Raw genomic sequence first — 24875 nt, 5'->3', positions numbered from 1 at the left:
ACACACACACTAAACTTTGTTATAGTTTTTAATTTAAGCTTTCTTGAGGTCTGTCATTCATACATGTATATGCATATGTATGTATCACACAGAGTATTTGGTCAACAATTGCCCCAAAACTAATTATTTTGGTTTTGGCTCCATCTACAAGCAATTGTGGTTACTGGGAAGGCATGCATTAAAAAGGTCATCAACTTGAAACCCGAGTTAGAAATCATTTCAGATAGTATGCCTGCCCCCCAAGTGCTAATTTTGTAGTTTTACTACCACATTTTCTTATTTTTTTTTTAAACACCTCTTCCATTTGCTATGAGAAAAACCTATCTAAAAAAGGGGAAATAATGATACTGACTATAAACAAAGAGCTGCCAAATGCTTAAAATAAATTAACTAGAAAAAATAGAAGGGATGAGGGGAGTTTTTTCCTACTCTCTCTGACATGGTGATTTTGGGTATTACAATAAGTAAAAATAGTTTTAGACAGAAGAGACATTTTTTCAGTTAATTGTGTCCTTTCATAATTCTAACATTCTGGGGAATAGATTGTCATAACCTCTATCCTCAATCTTACAAAATACATTGTAATATGTACATTGAAGCTAATATTTAAGTGGTGATTCAGTACTCGGGGGTAACAGGGAAGCCTAACGAAGTGTGCAAATTTTCAGTATGAACACAGTAAATAAAGTTGGTCTCTATCAGTATTCCATGCCTGGGTATGCATGCGTGCCATGTGCCCAAATCTGAAAATTCTAACAAGCAGTGTCTGTTGGCCCACACATGCACGTAGTTCTCCTCGTGCTCCAGACCAAGGGCATAAGAAGTAGTGCAGGCCTATGCCTTGCCAGTTCTTCTCCTTACCACGAATCCAACAGAAGATCAGATGGGAAACTCTTCAACCTGTCACGACTTAAGTCAAAGACTAAAGTCAAAAAGGTGCTTATCAAGGAACTTCTATTCACTGATGATGCTGCCCTCATAGCCCACAATGGCGTTCTACTACAAAAACTCATGGACTGCCTTTTCAAGTGCTTGTCAGGCATTTGCTCTCACCATCAGCATTAAGAAAATAGTTGTGTTAGGGCAGGGGGTTCCACAAGCTCCTTCAAATCACCTTAAACGCAAACCAGCTAAAAGTAGTCCAGAAGTTCAGCTACTCACGTTCTACAGTGACCACCAACCTCTCATTGGATGAAGAGCTAAGTGTTGGCATTGGAAAGGCTGCCACCACCTTTAGCAGACTAACTAAAAGAGCATGGAAAAACTCAAAGCTTAACATCAACATCAAAATGTTAGTGTACCAAGCTTGCATCCTCTGAACTTATGTATGGTGGGGAAACATGGACAGCTTATGCTCATCAGGACAAAAGGTTAAACAGTTTCTACCTACACTGTTTATGCCGCATACTCCACACCAAATGACAAGGTAAAGTCACCAATGCAAAGGGCAAATTTACCAAGTGTGACAGCCCTGCTCAAGCAAAGACAACTGCGCTGGTTGGGCCATCTGCTTGGATGGAAGATGGACGCTTTCCCAAGGACATGCTTTGCTATATGGGGAGCTATCATAGGGAACAAGAACAACATGATGTCCCAAGCTTCACTATAAAGACACAGGCAAGCGAGATATGAAGGAATTGAGAATTGATCCTGACTGATGGGAAACCTTGGCAAGTGAGTGTAACAAGTGGTGCCATTGTCTCCCTCAGGGCATCAAAGTCCATGACAGGAGCTGAATAGGAAGAGAAAAGAGCCCATAGGAAGCAAGCAGCTCCCATATATTTGCAACCACATGACAAAGATCATGCAAATCTGGGATTATACTATTCAGTCACATGAGACATTGCAATCCATCTACATCTTAGGCTGCAATTCCCACTACCTCTCGCAGATGAAAGGATGCCAACAAATATGACCTGAAGCAGAAGGGATGGAAAGAGGGTAACAAAATACAGATAGGGACCATACATCCTGAAGCACTTCCAGTTACACCTAAGTAATCTTCTTCCTCATTCCACACATGACAAGCAGTACTCAGACTGCAGAGAGATGTGATGATGCTGACAGCAAAGATGCTTGAAGTACTACAGTTCCCACTGCTGCATCTGCAGCAAAGGACTGAACTAGTGCATAATGTTTTGTGAATAGAACTCCAGGTAGCTGCTCTGCATATGTCCAGTATTAATGCTTCCTGAGGGATCCTGTAGAAAAAGTTTGTGCTCTGGCTGAGTGTACCCTCTACCCTGCAGGTGGAGGGAGATGCACTAATTGGTAGCGCATGATGATGCATCCAGAAATCCATTTAGAGTTTCTGAGAGGATATAGTGTCCTCGCAACCTTTCTGTTATGGTGAGAAACAGGGCCGGCTCTGGCATTTTGGCCGCCCCAAGCACAAAAGAAAAAAAAGAAAACCTGCGGCGCAGCTGGAGCCAGGGTGCCTCCCTGCGCTGCAGATGTGCCCCGGCTAGCGGGGGGAGGGGGATAGAGAGAGAAGGGGGGTGCCCAGGGCTTCAGCGGGGTGCTGCCACGCGGCCCCGACCGGTGTGCCACCTGCTGGGAGGGCTCCGCACCGCTCCCGTCGGCTGGGAGGGAAGGACGCGGGCTGCCCTGCCAGGCTTGCTGCAGGGCGCTCCCGTCCTCCGCGCCACCGCCCCCTATAGGGCAGCCGGAGCGTAACACCACCAAAAAAAAAAGGCGGCCATGCCGTCCTAGGATTGGGCGGAATGCCGCCTCCTACAAGCTGCCACCCTAAGCACCCGCTTGCTCGGCTGGTGCCTGGAGCCGGCCCTGGTGAGAAATAGCCTTGGTGATTTTCTTGTGTGTCTGGGCGGTCTACCTGCAAAGGACCAAACCTGTCTGACACCACGGGAATAAAGTCTTGGCTCTTCAGCAGTGGCATGGGGCTTTGGGAAAGAAACACTTAAGCAGACAGTTTGATTGACATGGAATTCAGAAATAACCTTTGGGAGGAACGTAAAACTGGAACATCTATCTACTGGAGATAGGAAGGCACTGATCACAGTGAGCTAAATGTAAAGATCTGAGTTTTTCTAAAGACAAGAGATAGTCTAAAACAACTAGAATATCTGCACTGCTTGGAGAAGGGCAATCATGCTGAGCCCAGGTAGAGAAATGTCTCCATTTAGCTAGGTAGCAGTGCCTAGTTGAATCTTTCCTACGTTGAGAAGGATAGCTTGGACAGATGCTGAACAAGAACAATCTAATTCTGATGCCCCTCCAAACATCAGCCAGGAGGAAGAAGGGGTCTGGATTGGGGTGTCTGATTCTTTCCCCTTCTTGATTTAGTAAAGCCGGGAAGGGGCAGACCCTGATAGGAGGGCAGACAGACATTCTCTGAAATTCCACAGGAACCAAAACTGTCTGAGTAAGTTGCCTCGTAGGAAAAAAATTCATCATAACAGAGGGAGAGTCATTTTCAAGACCTGTGGTAACAGGGGAATGGGAGTAAAGGCATATCGGAGTTTATCCATCCATGACAACAAGAAAGCATTGCCCTAGGTGCTGTGACCCATAGCTCATCTGGAGCAATACAGGCAAAGTCTTTTGTTCATTTGGAATGTGAAGAGATCCTCATGAGGTGTTCCCCAGAGTGAATATCTCTGGACAGAGCTGCGGTCTGCACAGAAGCGTCTACTCAGGTTGTGCGCTAAAGAGATTTGAGCATCCAGAAGGTATGCAGCTTGGATGGTGATGCAGTTTCTGATGCATCAGTCCCAAAGCCTTACTGCTTCTAGACAGAGGAGAAGAGATCTTGCTTCACCCTCTTTATGTAAAAGACAGTGGTGACATTGTCTGACATTACTTGGATATACACTGAATGTATAAATGGGAAATAAACTCCTGCTTGCTCTCAGTTCTAGTAGAATGAAAACTAGTCTGGCCTCTGATGGGGTCCAGGTACCTTGTCTGGTGTAGTTGTTCAGGTGAGCACCCCGAACCAGAAGGGATGCGTGTGTTACAATGGTGACATGGAGGAAGGGAGTGTTGCAGAGGATGCCTACTATCATTCATTCCAAATCTGACCACCAAGTAAGAGAGGAAATGACCCTAGTGGGAACTGTCACTCTGGTGTTGATGTGATCCTTGTCTTGTGAGTAGACTGACCGAAGCCAGGCCTGCAAGCATCATAGATGAAGCCTGGCGAACAGTGTCTACATAAGTGCACAAGGCCACATGGCCTAAAAGAGCAAGGCATACGTTGACCATAGCACAGATTACTCACAGACCGAAGACTAACAGATTACTTATTAAATGAAATCTTTCCATGGGGAGGAAAGCTCTTGCTGAAATGGAGTCCAGTATCACCCCAATCAAGTTTAGAGTCTGTGTGGATGTTAAAATGGACTTTCTTTGTTGCCAGTGCTGCTAGAAGATGGAACAGGAACAAAGTTGCCAACCTGACCTCTTGGCTGAAGTGACCCACCAGGAGTCAATCGTCTCATTTGGGCTGCCACCACAAAGAAAACCTCTGTGAAAACTCTGGATCTTGTTGCTAGTCCAAAGGAAAGGACTCTGAACTGGAAGTGTTCCTGACCCACTCAAAACCAATTACTGTTGGATGGATGAATATCTAACATGAAAATAAGCATCCTTTGTATTGAGAGCTGTGAACCATGTTCCGTTCCGTAGGGAGGGGACTATCAATGCTAGAGTAACCATCTGACTGTAGGCTTTTGAATAAAGATGTTCAATTGTTGAAGGTCCAGACTGTCTCCACCCTATCTTTTTGGGGACTAAAATACGGTGAATAGAACATGCTCCCATGATACCAAGGTGACACTCATTCTATTGCCCCTCGTTGAAAAAGGGAGTCTGCCTCTTATTGAAGAATCACCTAGTGAGAGTGGACCAGGAAGTGGGTTTGTGGGGAGCGAGGGTGAGAAACCTAGAAATTATCCATCAAGAATATTCCAAGACCCAACTGTATGCTGTGACTGAGTCCCAATTGTAGGCGAAAAGTGAGAGATGGTCCCCACAGAGAAGGCAGGTAGAAGTGGTGGCATCAATAGTGATAGGTGGATCTCAACTGAGGCATCAAAAGTAGCCCTTAGTGGGTGGCTAGGAATAGGCAGAGGTCATGGTAGCAGAGGGAGCTGAACATTGAGGCCTCTGAACCCTCTGATGTTTAAGCAGAGCCTCATCTGGACCCTGGTGGTACAACATCTGTAGAGGGGGTGGCTTTGGCCTATACACCTGCATCTGATGTTTTCTCCTGGGGATTAGGGTGTAAATTACCAGGGACCGTAGAGTCGACCCTGAGTCTTCCAACAAAGGGATTCATCCATATTCTTGTTAAACAAATCTGACTTGTCTAAAAAGAGAGGTTCTGTATGGTGTTCTAGACCTCTCTGAGTAGCCCCAAAGAGTGAAGCCAAGACTCACACCTCATAACTATGCCAGTGACCAAGCCACTGGATGCTGTGTCCGCTGCATCCCCTACAGCTTAAAGAGAAGTCTTAGCCACTAACTTGCGCTCTTCTACAAAAGACTAAAATTGGGCTTTGTCCTCAGAGGGAAGCTTGTCTTTAAAGTCAGCCAGCCTGGAGTAACTGTTAAAATCATATTTCACTAACAAGGTCTGACAGTTAGTGATACAAATTTGCAGACTTGTGGAGGAAGACCCTTCCCCTCCTCCTCCCCCCAAGAGGTCCAACCTCTTTGAGCCCTTGACAGCTGTGGTGGTCTTGGGAGGTTGTGATCATGCTCTCTCTATGGTTACCTGTACCATCATGGAGTTCGGAGCTGGGTGGGGGAAAAGAAATTCAGCCCCTTCGGTGTGGATGAAATAGCATCTCTCAGCCCTCTTACACGTAGGGACACAGGAACTGGGGTATGCCAGACCACTATGGCTGGCTCCATGATGGCCTCATTACAAGAGAGCACCACGTTGCTTGGACTTATAAGCAGCAGAATATTCAGGAGCCAGTGCTGGGAATCCTGGACCTTCACCACTGGTAACCCAATATGTGTCTCGCCCAAGCAATAGAGAGGTGCTGGTGATTGTTGCTCACAGAGAAAGAGCGAGGGCAGGAGACGTATTACTGAACCCCTGGGCACAGTCCCAGGCCACAGGGAGGCAGTCCCCAGTGCACAGAAAGAACAAGCTACACTATATTATAAAACTAACTATGCTAATATAAAACTATTTACAATAGCCATTTACAGGGCATCAAAGAGAAAATCTGGAGAAATCTGTGGACACAGATTCTGACTCGGGCCATGAGGTGGGTAAGGAGGAACAGGAGAAGCGTCGGCCCACACTGCCTCTTATGCCATAAGTCTGGAGCACAAGAACTACTGCTCATGAGCAGACCAAAAGACACTGCTTGTTAGAATTTCCAGACTCACATGCATAGCACACGTGCACCCATGTGTGGAATACAAACAGGGACCAGCACTCAAATAGTAAAAATGAGCTTCATATGTTGGCCACCTTCAGTTTGCACACAGATCTCAGGTTTGGCTACAAACTTATATGCAGCTCATGAGGTCTCCAACCCTGTAAATTACTCTGCATCAATGGACTTCAATGAGTCTCCCCACAACAGCTGGGATCTGCTTAAGTGGAGTAATAAGCAATAAGGGCCGGATAATGCCAGTTTTGCCTGTGATCCAGGTCCTGACAACACTTAACTTCTCCCATATTCAGCTATGTCATAAAATTTACATAAGTGCAATTTTGTCAGACTAAGTTATTTAATAGAGAAAATAAAGACATCTAAAAATGTACCTTAAAAACTTTAAAAATAAAGTTCAACAGGCCATTACAGATGACCAAATCAGTTTCAAGTTAACAAATTTCATTAGTTTTTATTTTGTTCATTAAAATAGGTTGTAAAATAAGGTCACTGAACAATTATATTGTCTGATTATAATGCCAAACAATGACGACATTCTGTACATAAAGAAGAAAAAAGACTTGATGCCATATAGTAAGCCTGGTGAGCTGGATTAGCTATAGAACAGAACAGTGGTCATGACTCTTACAGCAGTTATGGACTTAACTCTAAGCTGAGATATATTAGAAGACACTGCAAATAGTTTATCTACAAAATTAGTCTCTTGTGATTTTAAAATTATTTTAAAATGACATTAAACTATAAGTACATATGAAATTATTCTGAAATTATTCTTATCAGCCCCATTAAGAATGAATGGGATGCCTTATCTTGAACACTATATTTACAAAGTCTTTCATATATACAAACCTATTTTGTAGAATAGTTTCCAGTATTTATATTTACTTGCAGACTGTAGGCAGAATATTGCTTTCGTGTAATGAAAGCAAAATTGATACATAAGAATAAAATCAATAAGGTTAGATACTAACCTGTTGTTTTGCTAACATTGGGAGAATTATATCTGCTATCTGTCGGGACAATCTTTTCCATTTGTCTTCATTCTCTTTGTGGCACTGTTGCAGTACTAGGATGAACATCTCCAGCACCTGAAGAAAATATCCCAACACCCCCAAAAAAACCACACCTGCACTTTAGAAAAGGCCATATTTAAATAGTACAGTTGCGGGAGGGAACAGTTAATAAAACTATTATTTTCCCCCAAACCAAAAAGTTATGCTAGGTGTTTCACAAAGATGATTTAAGATCATCTTAAAATATCATATATACTGTTCTCCTGCTTCACCTGACCTTTCATGTAACAGAATAAGAGACAGTATTCCTATTCTGCTCCACTTAGATAATATTTTTACGCATACAAGAAATAAAACTACATAAATCCAGGAGAAGAAATGAAAAATAGGTCTATGACAATAGCAAAAAATTCACTTCAGACTAGAATTTATAAAAAGAACAAGTTTCTCTCTCAGATATGGTCTTTTATGATGACCAAAATACTTGGTATTTCCCGGATTTTTTTTTTTAAATAAATAAAAGCAAAATTTTTTGCGCTTTGTAAAGCCAAAATTTACGAGTGATTAGTCCAACATGGGAAGAACAGAGTATGAGATGAAATGCATGGGGAGTGGGAAAAAAAGCAAAACATTGGTAGTTGGCAAGTAAAAGTCTTCATATATTAGAGGGGTATCTATTTCCTCCTGTCTTAATGAAAGGAAGAATCGAAATGGGACATACATTAAACCTCTGATCTTGCAAGCTCTTCTGTCTGAGTGGAACTCTGAACTCATTAAAGTCAATGGAGTTCTGCACAGACATAGGGGTCTGCTTGTGTAGAGCAGTTTGCAAGATCAGATCCTAGTACTGGCTATTCCAGATCTCTGCTAGAAACTCCTGTACTCTAGATAACACTAAAGGTTAAAAATAACCTATATGTGAATACATAGTTAATATCAGATAATGTCAGAACACATTATGTGAATAACAGTTTAATGTCATGTCAAAAAATGTACCCAAACACTATTTTATGACTAAATTATGTAAAACTATAAATTCACTATCAACCTATAAATTTTTTGTTGCAGAAATTAATTTCAGTCTGAACTTTGACACATATAATATCCAAATTTCTACACTAAATTTGAAAAAAAAAAAAAAAAAAAAAAAAAGAGTTGCTTCTTCAATTGTACTCAAAAAGGCACATTCCTTTCATTAATACACATGAGAGCAGCATTCCACAACTGGATGAGGTTCAATAAAAAAGTATTACACTTATGTTAAGTGTCTGGAATAAGGAAAGATTCAAGGTCACTTCTTTCACAAGCACCTTTATGCCTTTTTCCTCTGTCTCTCAAATGCCTGGAAGGTCTTTTCTGTACTTCTCTATACAACCTCTACACTGTTCTCCAAAAAATTCTTCAAGACCCTCTTAACAGTGAGGCTATTGATAAAATGACATCTAACAACGGCTAGGTGAATAGTCATAAGTTACTGCTTGTTTTTTACTTGTCTGTAGTTACATCTTCTAAAAAGTAAATGACTAGCAATCATCTAGTTGTCTCCATAAAAAGCGTTGTAACTAAGCATTCCTATAATTGTTACTAAGGATAAGATTATGTCATGGAGGCCATGGACTGCGTGACTTTCAGAGACCTCCATGACACTTTCTGCTTCAGCCCTGGGGTGGCAGGGCCAGAGCTGTTAGCCAGCAAGGGCCACCTGGAGCTCTGAGGCGCCGCCGTGAGCAGCCTGAAGCTCTGAGCCACTGGAGCCCCGGAGCTGATGGCCACTGCAGTGGCAGGTGCTGGACATTCCCCACCCCGCAGTGGGGCTCGGGCTCTCTTCCTCCCCCCACTGGGCTTCAATCATTCCCCCGTGAACCCCTTTCTCCTGCCCCCTTATTTTTAGTAAAAGCCACAGGCAGGTCACGTGAATTTTTGTTTATTGCCCATAACCTGTCTGTGACTTTTACTAAAAATAACGGTGACAAAATCTTAGCCTTAATTACCTATGTACTCTCTCCCCCATTTTCTCCTATTGTTAGTTACACCCACTTATTGTATCTTGTCTTAAATAAGACTATCACCCAGGGAAACTACTGTCTCACTGTGTGTTCATACAGCCCCTGGCACAATGCAAGTCCTGAATCTGATTGGAGCCTTTCAGTGCTACTCTAATATAGATAATAAACAAAGGACAATACTTTGCACTATATATGAAACCTACCTTTCTGCCCTATTATATAAATGTATTTAACAAAGAATGCATTTATTGTTTGCTTTTGAACATTTGAGTTTGTACTCTGATGCCTACCAATTATGGGAAGGGCCAGAAAGCACCAAATTTTTATCCTGCATACCAAGAAAGCTCCCAGAAGTCTGACTAATCAGGATTTGTTCGGAGAGGGATAAATGTCACCTGAAATGTTTTAAGTGTGGCCAGTCTAACAAATAATTCACATTATAAAACATACACAGGCACACTAATCTGTCAATTTTTTTTTACCTGATGATACTGGATAAGTCTTAGTAGCATTGACACCACCACCTCTTTTTGGGTTTCCAGTTCTTTTCCAGCATCAGCTTTATTTGTTCCTCGTAATACAAAGAGATCATGGACAATGGGTTGAAGAGCTGGAATAGCTAAAATTAAGATGTTTCATATTTCAATATTAAATGCAGGTTATTTTCGAATAGTACAGAAAGGTTCTAACTCTCAGCAATTTACTACTGAAAACTAGCACTTAAATTGTAATGTTTCTATGAATACTTGCAGAAAACTTAAGTAATTTCCACATCTCTTGTTCCTTCATCCCTACTAAAGCAGAGACTAAGTCACAGAGACAGATGACCATTATTCCTTCAGGATTTTACACATTTTTCAAAAGACGCCTTTCTCAGTACAACCTCTGCATCTCTTATACCAACAGTGCTGGAATAAGGAAAGGCTTCCAATGTTCTTTTTCCAAAAGGAAGGTAAATAAAGCGAATATCAAAATAGATTAATCAAAACCTTTCAAAAATACAGCTGTGTTAACCTACTATTCAAATAACTAACAAGCCCTTAATAATATAATGTTACTATTAAATATTGTTTAGCCACCATTTTTGTTATTATTTTACTTTTAAAATGAGACAGAAAATTCCTAAATATCCTCAATACAAGCAGAAATTTTGTCACAGTTGTAGCATACAAGTAATTTTTTCTGATTTTACATACACACATGCAACATTCTGGAACATTTTAAAATTAGAAATCAGACATTCAGATCAAAATCTAAGTGCTTTTTTCTGTGCTAGCAATGTTTGTATAAAGGTAGCAGAAGAGTGTTATGTTGCCATGTTAAATATCAATTCAGCAATATCCTTGTAACAAAATGGTAACTGCAAATTTAAAGCAACAATTTTTTTTCATCATAGCAATTTTTAAGTCATAAGAACATAAGAAAGGCCGTACCGGGTCAGACCAAAGGTCCATCTAGCCCAGTATCCTGTCTACCGACAGTGGCCAATGCCAGGTGCCCCAGAGGAAGTGAACCTAACAGGCAATGATCAAGTGATCTCTCTCCTGCCATCCATCTCCATCCTCTGACAGACAGAGGCTAGGGACACCCTTCCTTACCCGTCCTGGCTAATAGCAATTAATGGACTTAACCACCATGAATTTATCCAGTTCTCTTTTAAACTCTGTTATAGTCCTAGCCTTCACAACCTTCTTAGGTAAGGAGTTCCACAAGTTGACTGTGCGCTGCATGAAGAACTTCCTTTTATTTGTTTTAAACCTGCTGCCTATTAATTTCATTTGATGACCCCTAGTTCTTGTATTATGGGAATAAGTAAATAACTTTTCCTTATCCACTTTCTCCACATCACTCATGATTTTATATTCCTCTATCATATCCCCCCTTAGTCTCCTCTTTTCCAAGCTGAAGAGTCCTAGCCTCTTTAATCTCTTCTCATATGGGACCCGTTCCAAACTCTTAATCATTTTAGTTGCCCTTTTCTGAACCTTTTCTAGTGCCAGTATATCTTTTTTGAGATTTTATGAGAAAGCAAGGGACAGATATCACTGGATAGAACCAGGCAGACAGTATACAATCTTACCTAAACAGCTCAAACAACATACTTAATTTATAGCTTGTCTTCTACTCAAATTTTCCTAATTGCTCTGAACGAAAATAGCCAATAATGCATAATTGTGGAAATGAGATAAATAATATTTGCTGTCAGGAGTAGGTTCATACCTTTGAACTAGTTTAATATGTGAAAAATGTAGTTTGAAAAAATACAAGAAAACCATACAAGAGTTTTCTGGGCTGATCAGCATGAGCCCAGGATTACTTAGCACAGCACTGTATATTCTTTTTAGTATATTGCAAATTGTTAGTAGTTTCACTGTTTTGGTTTTTAAGTTACCATGTGTAACAGCTTTCCTTCCACTGGCCATGATACCATCACACAGCTGAATAATCTTAGGAATTCCAATTATCTGTTTGGAGTGATATCGCTCATAAGACAATAATACCAAGAAGAAAAAGATATTAGGGATAATTGCCTCGGATTCCCTGGAACAAAAGAAAAATGTCAATACACACTACCTTCCCTTTATTAAACATACAGGTCAGTTCTATTCAGTAGAAAAATAATCTGCTTATGTTTCATGGAAAATTCATGAACATACTCTTCTGCTGCTGTACAGTATTTCAGTCATTTCTGTGCCCCATTTTTTACTACAAGACATTATTTAGAAGTTATGTTTATTGAATTTCTCAATATAAGCTCACTTAATAAAAATTTTGTTCATATGAACTAGAACTAATGCAAATCAAGGATTACAATTCAAAAAAGAATAGTACCATCATCCTCATTATGAAAGATTTATTACATGAAAACAAGATCTGTTTAAATGGATGAAAAGGTTAAACAGCAGAAACACTGAAACACCATTCAGATTATGTTTATATAAACATCAAAAGTGTGCAAGGTGCTTTACAAAGCAGCAGGAAGACCCTGCGCTGAGGAGCTTATAACCTGATAGCCAGCATGTAGATGAAGACTGGAGGATGAGATATAATACAAAGCAAGCAAAATAAAGTTTATACCATAATTCCACTTAGTTGTGATTTTTTTTTTTTTTTTTTTTTAAAGACTGGTTAGTGTTTATTGCTTATTTTATTAACAATTGACTCAGATTCAGATGTTAAGGCCAGAAGGGAGGGATTGGCAGGGGAACTGAATTTTGTAGGCTTAAAGAAAGAAATGTTTTAAGGAAAGATTTGAAGGAGAAGATGGAGGCATCATACTTTTAGGTGGGGATTAAACTGACGAATTAAGAAACAGATGCTGCTTGCATGCAGTGTCCCTATTAAAAACAAGGGAAGGGGGAAAAATAGCTAAAAGCTGTTTGCAACTAGAATGTGAAAATTGCAACATATCGTAATGCTAGATCTTCAAAACCAGTGAAACTAGTTACAAATGAAAGCAAGATGCCATTTTTTAAAAATGTTCTCTTAAATATAATTTAAAAACGTAAAAAGGGGAAGTTACAAGCTTGAGGGACAGTTTAACAAAATGGAATAAAACACGGATTACAAGCTACCATATGTATTCATGACAAAAGCTGACGGCTTGTTAGAGCTGTAGAGAAAAACTGCAGTACTTAAAAACAAACTAGTTACTATTAATTAACCACTCTGCTTAGAACAATGATGATCATCTGTTGTCTATTATCCACTTAGGAAGTAAGCAGCATTCCTAATCTACATCGAACTGGAACTCCTGCTGAACAATCACAATGGAATGGCAGTTCGGAAACAAAGCGTCATTTGGAGACAACAGTGATATTTTTAAAATTCGTTATGGAAAGCAATGTCAGTAAGCAATAAAACATGCATTAAGAGAAGGCCCTTTGGAGGCATCCTGTCTTCAGGCACCAAAACAGGTCATAAATAGCTTAGTAATACATGCTCTGGAGTAGCTTAATGCTGTTACAGCATGTCCTATTTATTTTAACTGCTTTTTTTAAAATGAATTTAAGGGAGTTCATAGTACAAAAATAGTTCCTAATGTAATGATTCCTTCCTTATTTTCTTCTCTCTACTATTCTGAGTATATTTGTTAGTTTATATTTTTATTAAAATCCAACGTTTTCAAGCTCCCTTATACTCGAGACATCCGCATCTCCCTTCCTTCCTACCTCCCCTTTCAAAAGTAGTATGTGGCTCAAGAACACACACAGCTCTCATTTCCCACTAAAAATCTAAACAACATTCCCAATGTTATTTTTTTCAATATAAAATTAATGCTAAGAGACTGCTGAGCCAAAAACTGTCAAAAGAGTTTTCACTACCAGAACGCATGGATCCAGGGACTCCCCCAAATTACAGATTTCCTCTGAAATTTCTTGCACTTTACTCCCCAAACCCTCCCATTACATAGTGCCCAAACCCCTTGAAGAATGTACCATGGGATTAGAGGAATGGGAAACACATGACCTAGAATGGAACTCTCCTCCTTCGGTGGACAGACACTACTCTTTGGACAGATGTAAATGGAAACGTGTGGCTTTAAAGATGTCAGAACTAATCACTGCAGGTTTTTGGAAAAATAGACATAATAGAGGTAGTGGGACAAGGGGATAGTTCAAAGCTGCTAGTTATTTCCTTTAGATCCGTTTCCTCTCTTAAAACAGACATTCCAAAGAAACGGTAAAATTCAACAAGAGATATTAACCCCAACTCTTCAATTGACCTGTGTGGTTATATCCCATAATCTTACTATAGAAAAGAGAGATTTTATGTGTCTGATTTTACCTGAACTGTCCCACTTCAATGTATTCAAACTGCTTTAGCACAAATCCAATAAACACCTGCAAACAGGATAAAAATAAGTATTAAGAGGTGTACACATTAAGAGTGGCATAACATTGTCAATATTAATTTCTCATCTAAAACTAAATTGGCAGATGAAGATTTAAAAGTACATCTATGGGTAAACAGATGAAAAGCACTAATTCCCACAGTCTACTACAAGATGTTCTGAAGTGTTTCCTATGGCTAGGGTCCTACCAAATTCATGGTCCATTTTGGTCAATTTCATGGCCATAGGATTTTAAAAATAATAAATTTCATGATTTCAGTTATTTATATCTGAAATTTCACAGTGCTGTAATTGTAGGGGTCCTGACCCAAAAAGGAGTTTGGAAAGTGGGGGAGGGGTCACAAGGTTATTGTAGGAGGGGTTGCGGTACTGCAGATGGGGCGTTGCTGGTGGGGCGCTGCCTTCAGAGTTGGGCAGCTGGAGAGCGGCAGCTGGCCGGGAGCCCAACTCTGAAGGCAGAGCCACTGCCAACAGCAGCCCAGAAGTAAGGGTGGGATGGGATGGTATTGCCACCCTTACCTCTACACTGCTGCTGGCAAAGCGCTGCCTTCAGAGCTGGGCGCCTGGCTAACAGCTGCTGCTCTCTGGCTGCCCAGCTCTGAAGCATAGAAATAAGGGTGGCAATACCACGACCCCCCTAAAATAACCTTGCGACCCCCCTGCAACTCACTTTTGGGTCAACCCCCCCAATTTGAGAAACACTGTTCTCCCCCATGAAATCTGTATAGTGGAGGGTAAAAGCACACAAAAGACCAGATTTCACGGGGAGAGACCAGATTTCACAGTCCATTATTTGTTTTTCATGGCCATGAATTTGGTAGGGCCCTACCTATGGCTAAGGCTGCAATTTAGTCATGGAGGTCACAGATTGTTTGACTTCAGCCAGCTCCGGCTGGGAGCTGCAGGTCCCCTGCTGCTGCCAGCAGGCAGACCTCCCGCAGCTCCCAGCCGCCAGCAGCAGAGGGAGGGACCCCCGCAGCTCCCCGCCACCCGGGGCAGCACAGTGACCCCTGTCACTTCCCGCCACTCCAAGCAGCAGGAGGGACCCCAGAGTTCGGAGTCACCAGGGGAGGGGGACCCTGCAGCTCCCAGCTCACCCACATCTGCCCAGGCTCCTCATTTTATCATGGATATTTTTAGTAAAAGTCAGGGACAGATTACAGGCTTCCATGAATTTTTCATTATTGTCTGTGACCTGTCCGTGACTTTTACTAAAAATATCCGTAACAAAATCTTAGCCTTATCTATGGCAATACATGAACGCTTAGAAGAGAATTTGAGTCTGTGTTGCAACTTTACAGTTTACATACATTTACATGACAGCATTATATATTTCATACAAAAATCTAGCATTTATGAAGTGTTATCGGTGAGAAATCAGAAGCTTAAATTAGGAAATGCAGATTTAATATTGAAACTTCAAATTTAACTCTGATCCCTTGTATTGATGCATCAAAATAAGGTTTTTCTTTCATATATAAATTTTACTCCTGGATGAATTCTGCAATAAAAAATTAATCTGCAAAATTCTGCTTATTTTATTAGTCAAAATAACACAATATAATCACGCCAGTTTCAATTATTTTGGGTAATTTATTTCAAAATACCTGTCAGCAAGTATGTCTGTCACAATACAGACCCAAGTTTGAGAACCCCTGATCTAACTTGTACACTGAATAAGTAGGGATCCTCTGGAAATAAAATTACTCTGAATTCTCATTGGTGTAAAAGTGCAGAATTTGCCCCTTCAATGTAGTAAGGATATTTTCAGTTTTCAAAGGATACTTCGAGCTTTCTGATGTATCTGAGGTGCCTCGTATGAGAAGTAGGGCAAGGTAGAGCACTGTCTACCTCCACCCCAAACCCTGCTTTGCCTCCAGCATTTATAATATATTAAAGTGTTTTTAAATGTATAAGGGGGGAGGGTCACACTCAGAGGCTTGGGGTCACCAAGTACAAAAGTTTCAGAACCACTGAGTTAGATAGTGGTTAATAACTGCTAGTGGGTATAAAACTTGCACATTCATGCCCACAGATCCCCATTAAGTATGCTTCGGAGAAAATTCTCAAGTTGATAATGTATGCAAATGGCAGCCAGCCAGATAATCTACAATTTAATCTGTTCTTACAATGTCACGTATTGGGAATATAAATTAAGATCTCTATCTTTGTCTACTTTGATTAAGTAAAAAGCAACAGAGGGTCCTGTGGCACCTTTAAGACTAACAGAAGTATTGGGAGCATAAGCTTTCGTGGGTAAGAACCTCACTTCATCTTAAGAAGTGAGGTTCTTACCCACGAAAGCTTATGCTCCCAATACTTCTGTTAGTCTTAAAGGTGCCACAGGACCCTTTGTTGCTTTTTACAGATTCAGACTAACACGGCTACCCCCCTGATACTTTGATTAAGTAGTAATCAGAATGATTCTGACAACCAAACCATCTTTTCCCTACTTGTAATTATAACATATTCCTGTTTAATAATCTTCGTTGTAATAAAATTGTTTGGCAGTGAGATAGGCTGTTACATTTCCAAATGAAGTTTTGATAATTTAGAAACTATTATTTCTAAATGAATGGTTTTGTGGATTTAAACATTCACCCATATGCTACATAGTGCATGACAACCAAATAGAAATATATCATGATCTTCATAGCCCTGCAGAGTGAAATACAATTTCTGTAATTTCAATTTTAAATCACAGTTCTCATTTATGGTGCTATTAGTAGGACAAGGAAGGTAATTATTTTTACAATGAAAGATTTTAGCTTGTCAGTGTCCCTCTAAGATCTAGAGTTTTCTAATCTGCTATAAACTGACCAAAATGAGAATAGTGTGACTAACCTGATCCGAATCTAGAAGACAGTAGTTAACCCGTAGTTGAACCAGCTGTGCTAGTAGATCTAAAACCTGCCTCTGTAGTTGTACCGACGTCGTTGTAGTATATTGCTTTAAAGCTTTTATAACAAGGGGTTCAAACAAGCGAATGTGATTGTGAATAGCATTCTATAAGAAAGAAAAAACAGTTTAAAGCCACATATTGTTTACATGAGATTCCAGTTCAAAACACAACTTCATGTGGATAAAGGATAAATCTTGCCCCTCCTTTTATTATACTCTTTCTTTAAGTACGTATTTTAAATACCTTGTCGGCACGATGTTTTGTTACATTTGTAAGGCTAGTTTTCAGTTGCGTAGAAACTTTCTGCGGCACATCAAACCATCTATCAAAATAAAAAAATTAAAACACAGGGATACATTTGAGAAAATTTTTACACGCACACTCCCTACTAATATTTTATTTACCTAACATTAGCTTTGTAATAGGGCTTGATTGCTTCAAGTATTTTAGTAAGCTAAGAGAAAATTAGAAAGTAAAAATTCACTTTGCTTCAAGTATTTTAGTAACCAGATAATTGGAGAGTACAAATTCACTGGAACATCTACTGTACAGCAAGGGTAGAAGCAATGCAAACTTCCGCACACTGTCCTACTAATATATTTGTAGCCTGACTACCTGCAGACTTGAGAAAAGAATTTAGTCTCCATTCCTTTGCCTCTCTTAAGACTCTCAACATGAATGCCAATTAGTGAAAAATAAAGAGAGTTTAAAACAGTAGTATTAATATTTATAAATATTAACACTTTCTTCTAAATATAGATACACCTCTACCCCAATATAACGCAACCTGATAACACGAATTCGGATATAACACGGTAAAGCAGTGCTCGGGGGGGAGGAAGGGAGGGCTGCGCACTCCGGTGGATCAAATCAAGTTCGATATAACGCGGTTTCACCTATAACGCGGTAAGATTTTTGGGCTCCCGAGGACAGCGTTATATCGAGGTATAGGTGTATATACAACAGCTATATTTTTGCATGAAATTTATTTTCCACTTTGCTTTGTGAAGCACTTTTGTTCTATCCAGAATATAGTATTGTACCAGAGATCAAATTAGTAAAGGCAAGATAAATTACGTTATTTCAAAAGACTATAAAAGAAAAATTCCTGCTATTGACAATTGAACAATATATTAAAATTTCATTATGTAAGAGACTTCAATAATTTAAAACTTCACAACAGCCCTGTTCAGTACTTTTAAAGAAATTATGATTTATTGTTTTCAGCTAGAATGTTTTGATTAGTTTTATGAAAGTCAACACACCATACCACATACAAGGGGAAAAAAAGAACAGTTACCCTGAAGCATCATGTTCCTGCTCTGTCTGTACCATGTTCCTTAGACTTGCATCAGCAAGTGCCTGTGTAAAGTGTGTATAAGGGGCCATGAAGCAGTAATGATAAAGACCAGGCCTCAAATTAGAAGAGCCTAAACGCTGGGCTTTGCCTTGAGATTTGCTGGGGTTTGAAGATAAGCCATCATATTGAGATGCCAAGTTCGTTCCAAATAAAGTCTTCAGCAACTAAGGAAAGATGTGAAAAAAATGAACATTTCTGGAACAACGCGACTTGAATCCCCACCCTCCCAAAAAGCATTCTATGAATGAGGCTGTCACACGGTAGTCTAACGTGCCAACTGTGGGTAATGGACTCTCATACTATTTCTGGTTCTTTCTCCTTCATAAACTCAGGAGCCTTAAAAATAAAGAAAAAATACACTAAACGCTTTTAGTTCCTACAGACACGGATATAAATTACAAAAATTCCTATGGCATCTTCAAAACAATACAGTGACCTGCTAAAGCAAGCCCCACCCTTGGAATTAAAGCAATATTTTGCCCAGGCTAAATAAAATCTTTTCAGGCTGGTACAGACCTCTGACAGGCTTCCAAGCTAAGCTCAGTCTCCCAAGGCTGGAACAGGCAATTGCTTAAGCTAAGATCCCAGACTGACTCAATCTTTCATTACTAGAGAAAGCTTTATAGGGCCAACGTAGCATGGAAAAAGGGTTGGTGCAGCTTACTTCCCCCATTCAGCAAAGGCGGAAGAGGAGAGACTGAACTGTGAGACTCTGTGGCAGACTCAGTCCCAGCCTTGCTCCTGGGACAGTGCTGCTACATACTGTACCTTACCCGGGCTGGATTACAAGGTACCACCAGAAAATACTCAACTATGCGAGTCCACCCCAAATATCTATATGTAATCAGTCTGGTACCCCATTCTATGAAAGGTGGATTTTGTTTCTACATTTTTAAAATACCTTTTAATAAGCCTTTACTTAAATATGAATGGAATCTTATGGCTTGTTGTTTACCTTGAACAAGAAGATTCTTGCTGTTGGAACTAAGCCAACCATGAAAGCAAGCAAAAATCAGAAGAAACTTGATCACTTGCACTGAATTTGGTTCTGATGATGAAGACTACTGGCTATAATTTTTTTTTAAATATATATATATATATATATATATATATATATATATATATATATATATATATACACACACACACACACACACGTATATATAAAATTAAAAAAATATAATAAAATATATATATATAAAAAAACGTGTATGTGTGTGTATACACACACACACACACACACGTACGTTGTTTTTTGTGTTTTTCACCAGTAGTCATCTTTCAATCTTATCACTGGTTCCTATATGGCCCAGGTCATCTACGACCAAAGTCATAACTAGAGGTTTCCTTGCAGTAGCCTTTACAAAGAAATGTTATAGGGAGTATGTATATTTGACTTGTGACTACCTACTAGGTCATGCTAGGACATCATAGACATCACTACTGAACCCATGCAGAGTGGGTATAGTTGGAAGTCTTTGTGTTTAGTAGGGTACTCTAAAAATTTACTAATGTTGTATCTGAGTATTTGATTAACTTAACTATTTTACTGTAAGTTTACTTCTGTATTTTTTTTTTAAATTAGAGCTTAAAATAGGTGCTAGATAAACCTCAACAATACACTGCCAGAAACTCATTATGCTGAGGGATAAAAGAAACCCATAAAATTAAGAATTATACAAAAATAATACTGTGAGATTCTATTGCACCTTTAATTCAAGAATCAAATATATATATATATATATATATAAAATGGAGATATCCCATCTCCTAGAACTGGAAGGGACCTTGAAAGGTCATCGAGTCCAGCCCCCTGCCTTCACTAGCAGGACCAAGTACTGATTTTGCCCCAGATCCCTAAGTGGCCCCCTCAAGGATTGAACTCACAACCCTGGGTTTAGCAGGCCAATGCTCAAACCAATTAGGCCTCACAACCTCATTGTAAGTAGAGCATCATCATCTTACAGATGAGGAAATTGAAGGAGAGAGAAGTTAAGAACCTGATTTCCAGAAGTGCTGAGCACTCACTTTGTACTGAAGTCAATGGGAGGCTCAGCAGGTCGGGGGTGGGGGTGAGAACAGGCATACGAAGTATCCCAAAGGCCACATAAGGAATCTACGGGCAAGTCAAGAATAGTACCCAGATCTCTCAACTCCCTACCAGTCCTTTAAACTGTGCTTCTTACCCTCTCTTAAATGCACTCTGTAACCGGAATAATTTGTCTCTTGCCACTTAATAATAAAGCTCCTTTAATAAGGTTACTGTGTCAAGAGAAATTATTCAGATGGCACAAGGGGTTCCAGAACAAATCACACAAGTGATTTAAAGTGACCTAAAAGGTTATCTATTCTATCCTCCCTGGCCACTACAAGGTTGTCTCTTAGATGAAGCTCCCCTACACTCCCTGCCTTCAGAATGAGAATGGTTGTTCATGTTCAAACTGCTGGGGCAGAGGGGACCCTCAGTGCCAACACCACCGCCCCCCAAATGCAAACAAAAGTTACTTCCTTACCTGCTGTACACAAACTGTTGCCATCATTGGTTCTCTGTTGAAACAGGATTTCAGATACCCCAAAATCTCTTCAACGCACTAGACACAAGTTTAACAGTCATTTAAACAAAACTTATTCATGAAGTAAAAGAGAAGCTACTATTGCATATTCTCAAACAAAAAAAAATGCAAAACTCCAGGCTTTAAAACCAGAAATATGGACCAGAAAGAAACCCAGGAAGTTACAATTTAAATCTACACTTTGTCATACCTTAAAAAGTTTGTATGAAAGACTACCATATTTAACAGCCCAGTTAAATTAAGAACTGAAAATATCAAACTCAGGAAAAAGAGCAAAACTCGATTATTTTCTTCGTTTAATATAAATATGGTATAATTATGTGACTATAATAAGAGTACGACTCAAAAGATCTCTAACTTTCTTGGGAAATGAAGCACTGTATCTTAAATTATGCAAAATTATTCAGCTTTTCAGTAGTTGACTTTACACAATACTGATGTTTTAATTAGTTAAGTGTGGATATTTCCTCCACAAATGGAAAATGAAAGTATTACCAAATTGTGACACTGGTGAGGTGCAAATCACACAACTCATCATGAACGACTGCCCCATTCATGCTTACAGTGGTTGCACAAGGTGGGGATCCACCTAGCTACACCAGAAGGATTAGAATGGCTTTCAAATCTTAAAATTCAATTATTATCCCAGCCCATTGCTTTTCAAATGCCGTATGAAAAAAGAAGATATGAAACCCATGCTTTAAAGTTCACTTACTATGCAACCCAATATTTTGTCATTGTCTCCAAGATCTGTCAGCCTTTCCAAGCACTAATACTGGAAGGATGAACTAAAAGTTTGTTAAATACTTGCTTCCCTATGAACATTATAAATATGGCTAATTTTACATTATATTAAATAAAGCAAAACACCTTTCCAATGTCTTGAAGAGTTGCAAGTTCCAAAATTTGAGAGAGGACATCCAGGGCAGATCGCAGGAAACCTCCAAATTTTTCGATGTTGTTCTGAAGATCCAATGAAACCTTGTCAAAATAGTTAGAAGAGTAAATGTTTTAACCCAGCAAAGTTATTAGACAGTCAGGTGGAAATTAGAGAAAGAAAAAATGGGTGCTGGGATAGAATAGAAGCTCCCCGTCTAAGTCCTGATTGTTGTTGTTGAAAGAGCTGCAGTTTGAGTTGACTATAATGTCCCTTTGTGGACTGGGCTGCAGACCTGGTCTTCCGTCCTGATGTAATTCCCATAGTGCCTATATGATGTAGAGGGTCATGGGGGCAGATACCAAGGAGTAGCTCTCAGAGCTCTGTGTCTTGGGTAATAAAAATGAGCCCTCAACCCCCTCTCTAAGGTGTATGGATCTGAATACTTAGACCTCAGGGAATGCACCAGTGACACCTCCCTGCTATTATCTGAGCCAGAAGAGGAGTATTCCTCTTGCAAAGAGAGAGAAGTCCCAGATAGAATAAAGGGAACACACTCATGCCTTGTATATACAACCAGTTAGTAAGCAGAAAGCTTCAATATTAACCTACAGTGCTGCAGTGCGCTGCACAGTAACTGTGTGTGGACCCTGCTGCTGCACACCAGAAGTTCCCTACTGTGTCAAACTTATTACAGAAAGTCAAAGCACACTCAGGAATTTTTAGGGCACAGCAAAAGGCTCTGTATGGACAGTTAGTGAGCGGCACACTGGATCACTGCAGATTTGCACCCCAGCTTGCTGCTCACTAACTCGCTGTAGACACAAGCCCTCAGACCATGTCCCGATTGGTACTGCTAATGTGCTCAGAACTGGTAAAGGTACTTTCCCTACAAATAGCGTTGAGAGTCCAGTACCACAGGAATCCTTTACGCCAGGTAGGGGTTCAATACTGAGGGTATCAGTGCTGGAGGCAAGCTAATGGAGGGCATCAGAATCATAGTCGTCGTTACTGGCCATATTGGTACCAAGGTGTCTGTACTGGGCAATTTCCAAGGTACCAAAGAGGCCAGTCCTTGAACACAATGTCTGGTGACTTTGGGTATGTCTACACTACGAAATTAGGTCGAATTAATAGAAGCCGGTTTTATAGAAATCGGTTGTATACAGCCGATTGTGCGTGTCCCCACATAAAATGCTCTAAGTGCTCTAGTCGCTGGACCGCATCCACAGTACCGAGGCTAGCGTCGACTTCCGGAGCATTGCACTATGGGTAGCTATCCCACAGTTCCTGCAGTCTCCGCCGCCCACTGGAATTCTGGGTCGAGATCCCAATGCCCGGATCATGCAAAACAGTGTCGCGGGAGGTTCTGGGTACATGTCGTCAGGCCCCTCCCCCTCCGTCAGAGCAACGGCAGACAATAGATTCGCGCCTTTTTACCTGGGTTACCTGTGCAGACAACATACCACGGCAAGCATGGAGCCCGCTCAGCTCACCGTCACCATATGTCATCTGGGTGCCGGCAGACGTGGGACTGCATTGCTACACAGCAGCAGCAGCTAACTGCCTTTTGGCGGGAGACGGTGCAGCATGACTGGTAGCCTTCATCGGCGATCTGGGTGCTGGCAGCTGTGGGGCTGGCAGCCGTAGGGCTGCACTGCACCAGCCCCTTGCCTTTTGCCTTTTGGCAGTAGATGGTGTATTACGACTGGTAACCGTCCTATTACAAGTTGGATCATTGCACATTAGCAGAGTCTTCCCTGAGCAGATCGTGCAATAGGCCTGAAGGTCATCGGAGTACACTACCTGTCAAGCGCCCACTATTTGCTGCCAAGCACCCAGAAGATGCCGAGGGCTATCAGTCATGCTGCACCGTCGTCTTAAGATGTAAAAAATAGATTTGTTCTGTATTCATTTGCTCCCCTCCCTCCGTGAAATCAACGGCCTGCTAAACCCAGCGTTTTCAATTTAATCTTTGGGGGGACCATTCTGTGTGACAGTTGTTTGTGTTTCTCCCTGATGCACAGCCACCTTTCTTGATTTTAATTCCCGGTTCCTGTACCTGTACGCCATGTCGTCACTCGGCCCTCCCTCCCTCCCTCCTTCTCCTGGTCCGTCAGATATTAGTTTCGTGCCTTTTTTCAGACCAGGCGCCATAGTTAGCACTGGGATCATGGAGCCCGCTCAGATCACCGCGGCAATTATGAGCACTATGAACACCACGCGCATTGTCCTGGAGTATACGCAGAGCCAGGACATGCCAAGGCGAAACCCGGACCAGCCGAGGAGGCGATTGCAGCGCGGCGAAGAGAGTGATGAGGAAATTGACATGGACATAGACCTCTCACAAGGCACAGCCCCAGCAATGTGGAAATCATGGTGTTACTGGGGCAGGTTCATGGCGTGGAACACCGATTCTGGGCCCGGGAAACAAGCACAGACTGGTGGGACCGCATCGTGCTGCAGGTGTGGGACGATTCCCAGTGGCTGCGAAACTTTCGCATGCGTAAGGGCACTTTCATGGAACTTTGTGACTTGCTTTCCCCTGCCCTGAAGCGCCAGAATACCAGGATGAGAGCAGCCCTCACAGTTGAGAAGCGAGTGGCGATAGCCCTGTGGAAGCTTGCAACGCCAGACAGCTACCGGTCAGTCGGGAATCAATTTGGAGTGGGTAAATCTACTGTGGGGGCTGCTGTGATCCAAGTTGCCAGGGCAATGAAAGACCTGGTGATATCAAGGGTAGTGACTCTGGGCAACGTGCAGGCAATAGGGGATGGTTTTGCTGAAATGGGATTCCCAAACTGTGGTGGGGCCATAGACGGAACCCATATCCCTATCTTGGCACCGGAGCACCAAGCCACCAAGTACATAAACCGCAAGGGGTACTTTTCAATGCTGCTGCAAGCCCT

General features: G+C 41.0%; 1 protein-coding gene across 5 annotated transcripts in view; it reads right to left on the bottom strand.

The window, feature by feature from the left end:
* Positions 1 to 24875, bottom strand: part of HTT (huntingtin) — a 209579-nt gene that overhangs the window by 76178 nt on the left and 108526 nt on the right. For all 5 annotated transcript variants that reach the window (XM_054030679.1, XM_054030683.1, XM_054030681.1 and 2 more), the window contains 9 exons: positions 21960 to 22070; positions 21030 to 21107; positions 18457 to 18680; positions 17400 to 17478; positions 17099 to 17260; positions 14188 to 14243; positions 11792 to 11940; positions 9882 to 10018; positions 7352 to 7468 (listed from right to left, as the gene is read on the bottom strand). In XM_054030679.1, coding sequence (XP_053886654.1) covers positions 7352 to 7468; positions 9882 to 10018; positions 11792 to 11940; positions 14188 to 14243; positions 17099 to 17260; positions 17400 to 17478; positions 18457 to 18680; positions 21030 to 21107; positions 21960 to 22070 — 1113 coding nt within the window. The remainder of the gene's footprint in view (positions 1 to 7351; positions 7469 to 9881; positions 10019 to 11791; positions 11941 to 14187; positions 14244 to 17098; positions 17261 to 17399; positions 17479 to 18456; positions 18681 to 21029; positions 21108 to 21959; positions 22071 to 24875) is intronic.

Source organism: Malaclemys terrapin, chromosome 5, assembly GCF_027887155.1.
Source record: "Malaclemys terrapin pileata isolate rMalTer1 chromosome 5, rMalTer1.hap1, whole genome shotgun sequence".
Lineage (NCBI taxonomy): Eukaryota > Metazoa > Chordata > Testudines > Emydidae > Malaclemys > Malaclemys terrapin.
Note: the sequence above shows the minus strand (reverse complement) of the source record. Positions and strands in the feature narration are given on the sequence as shown.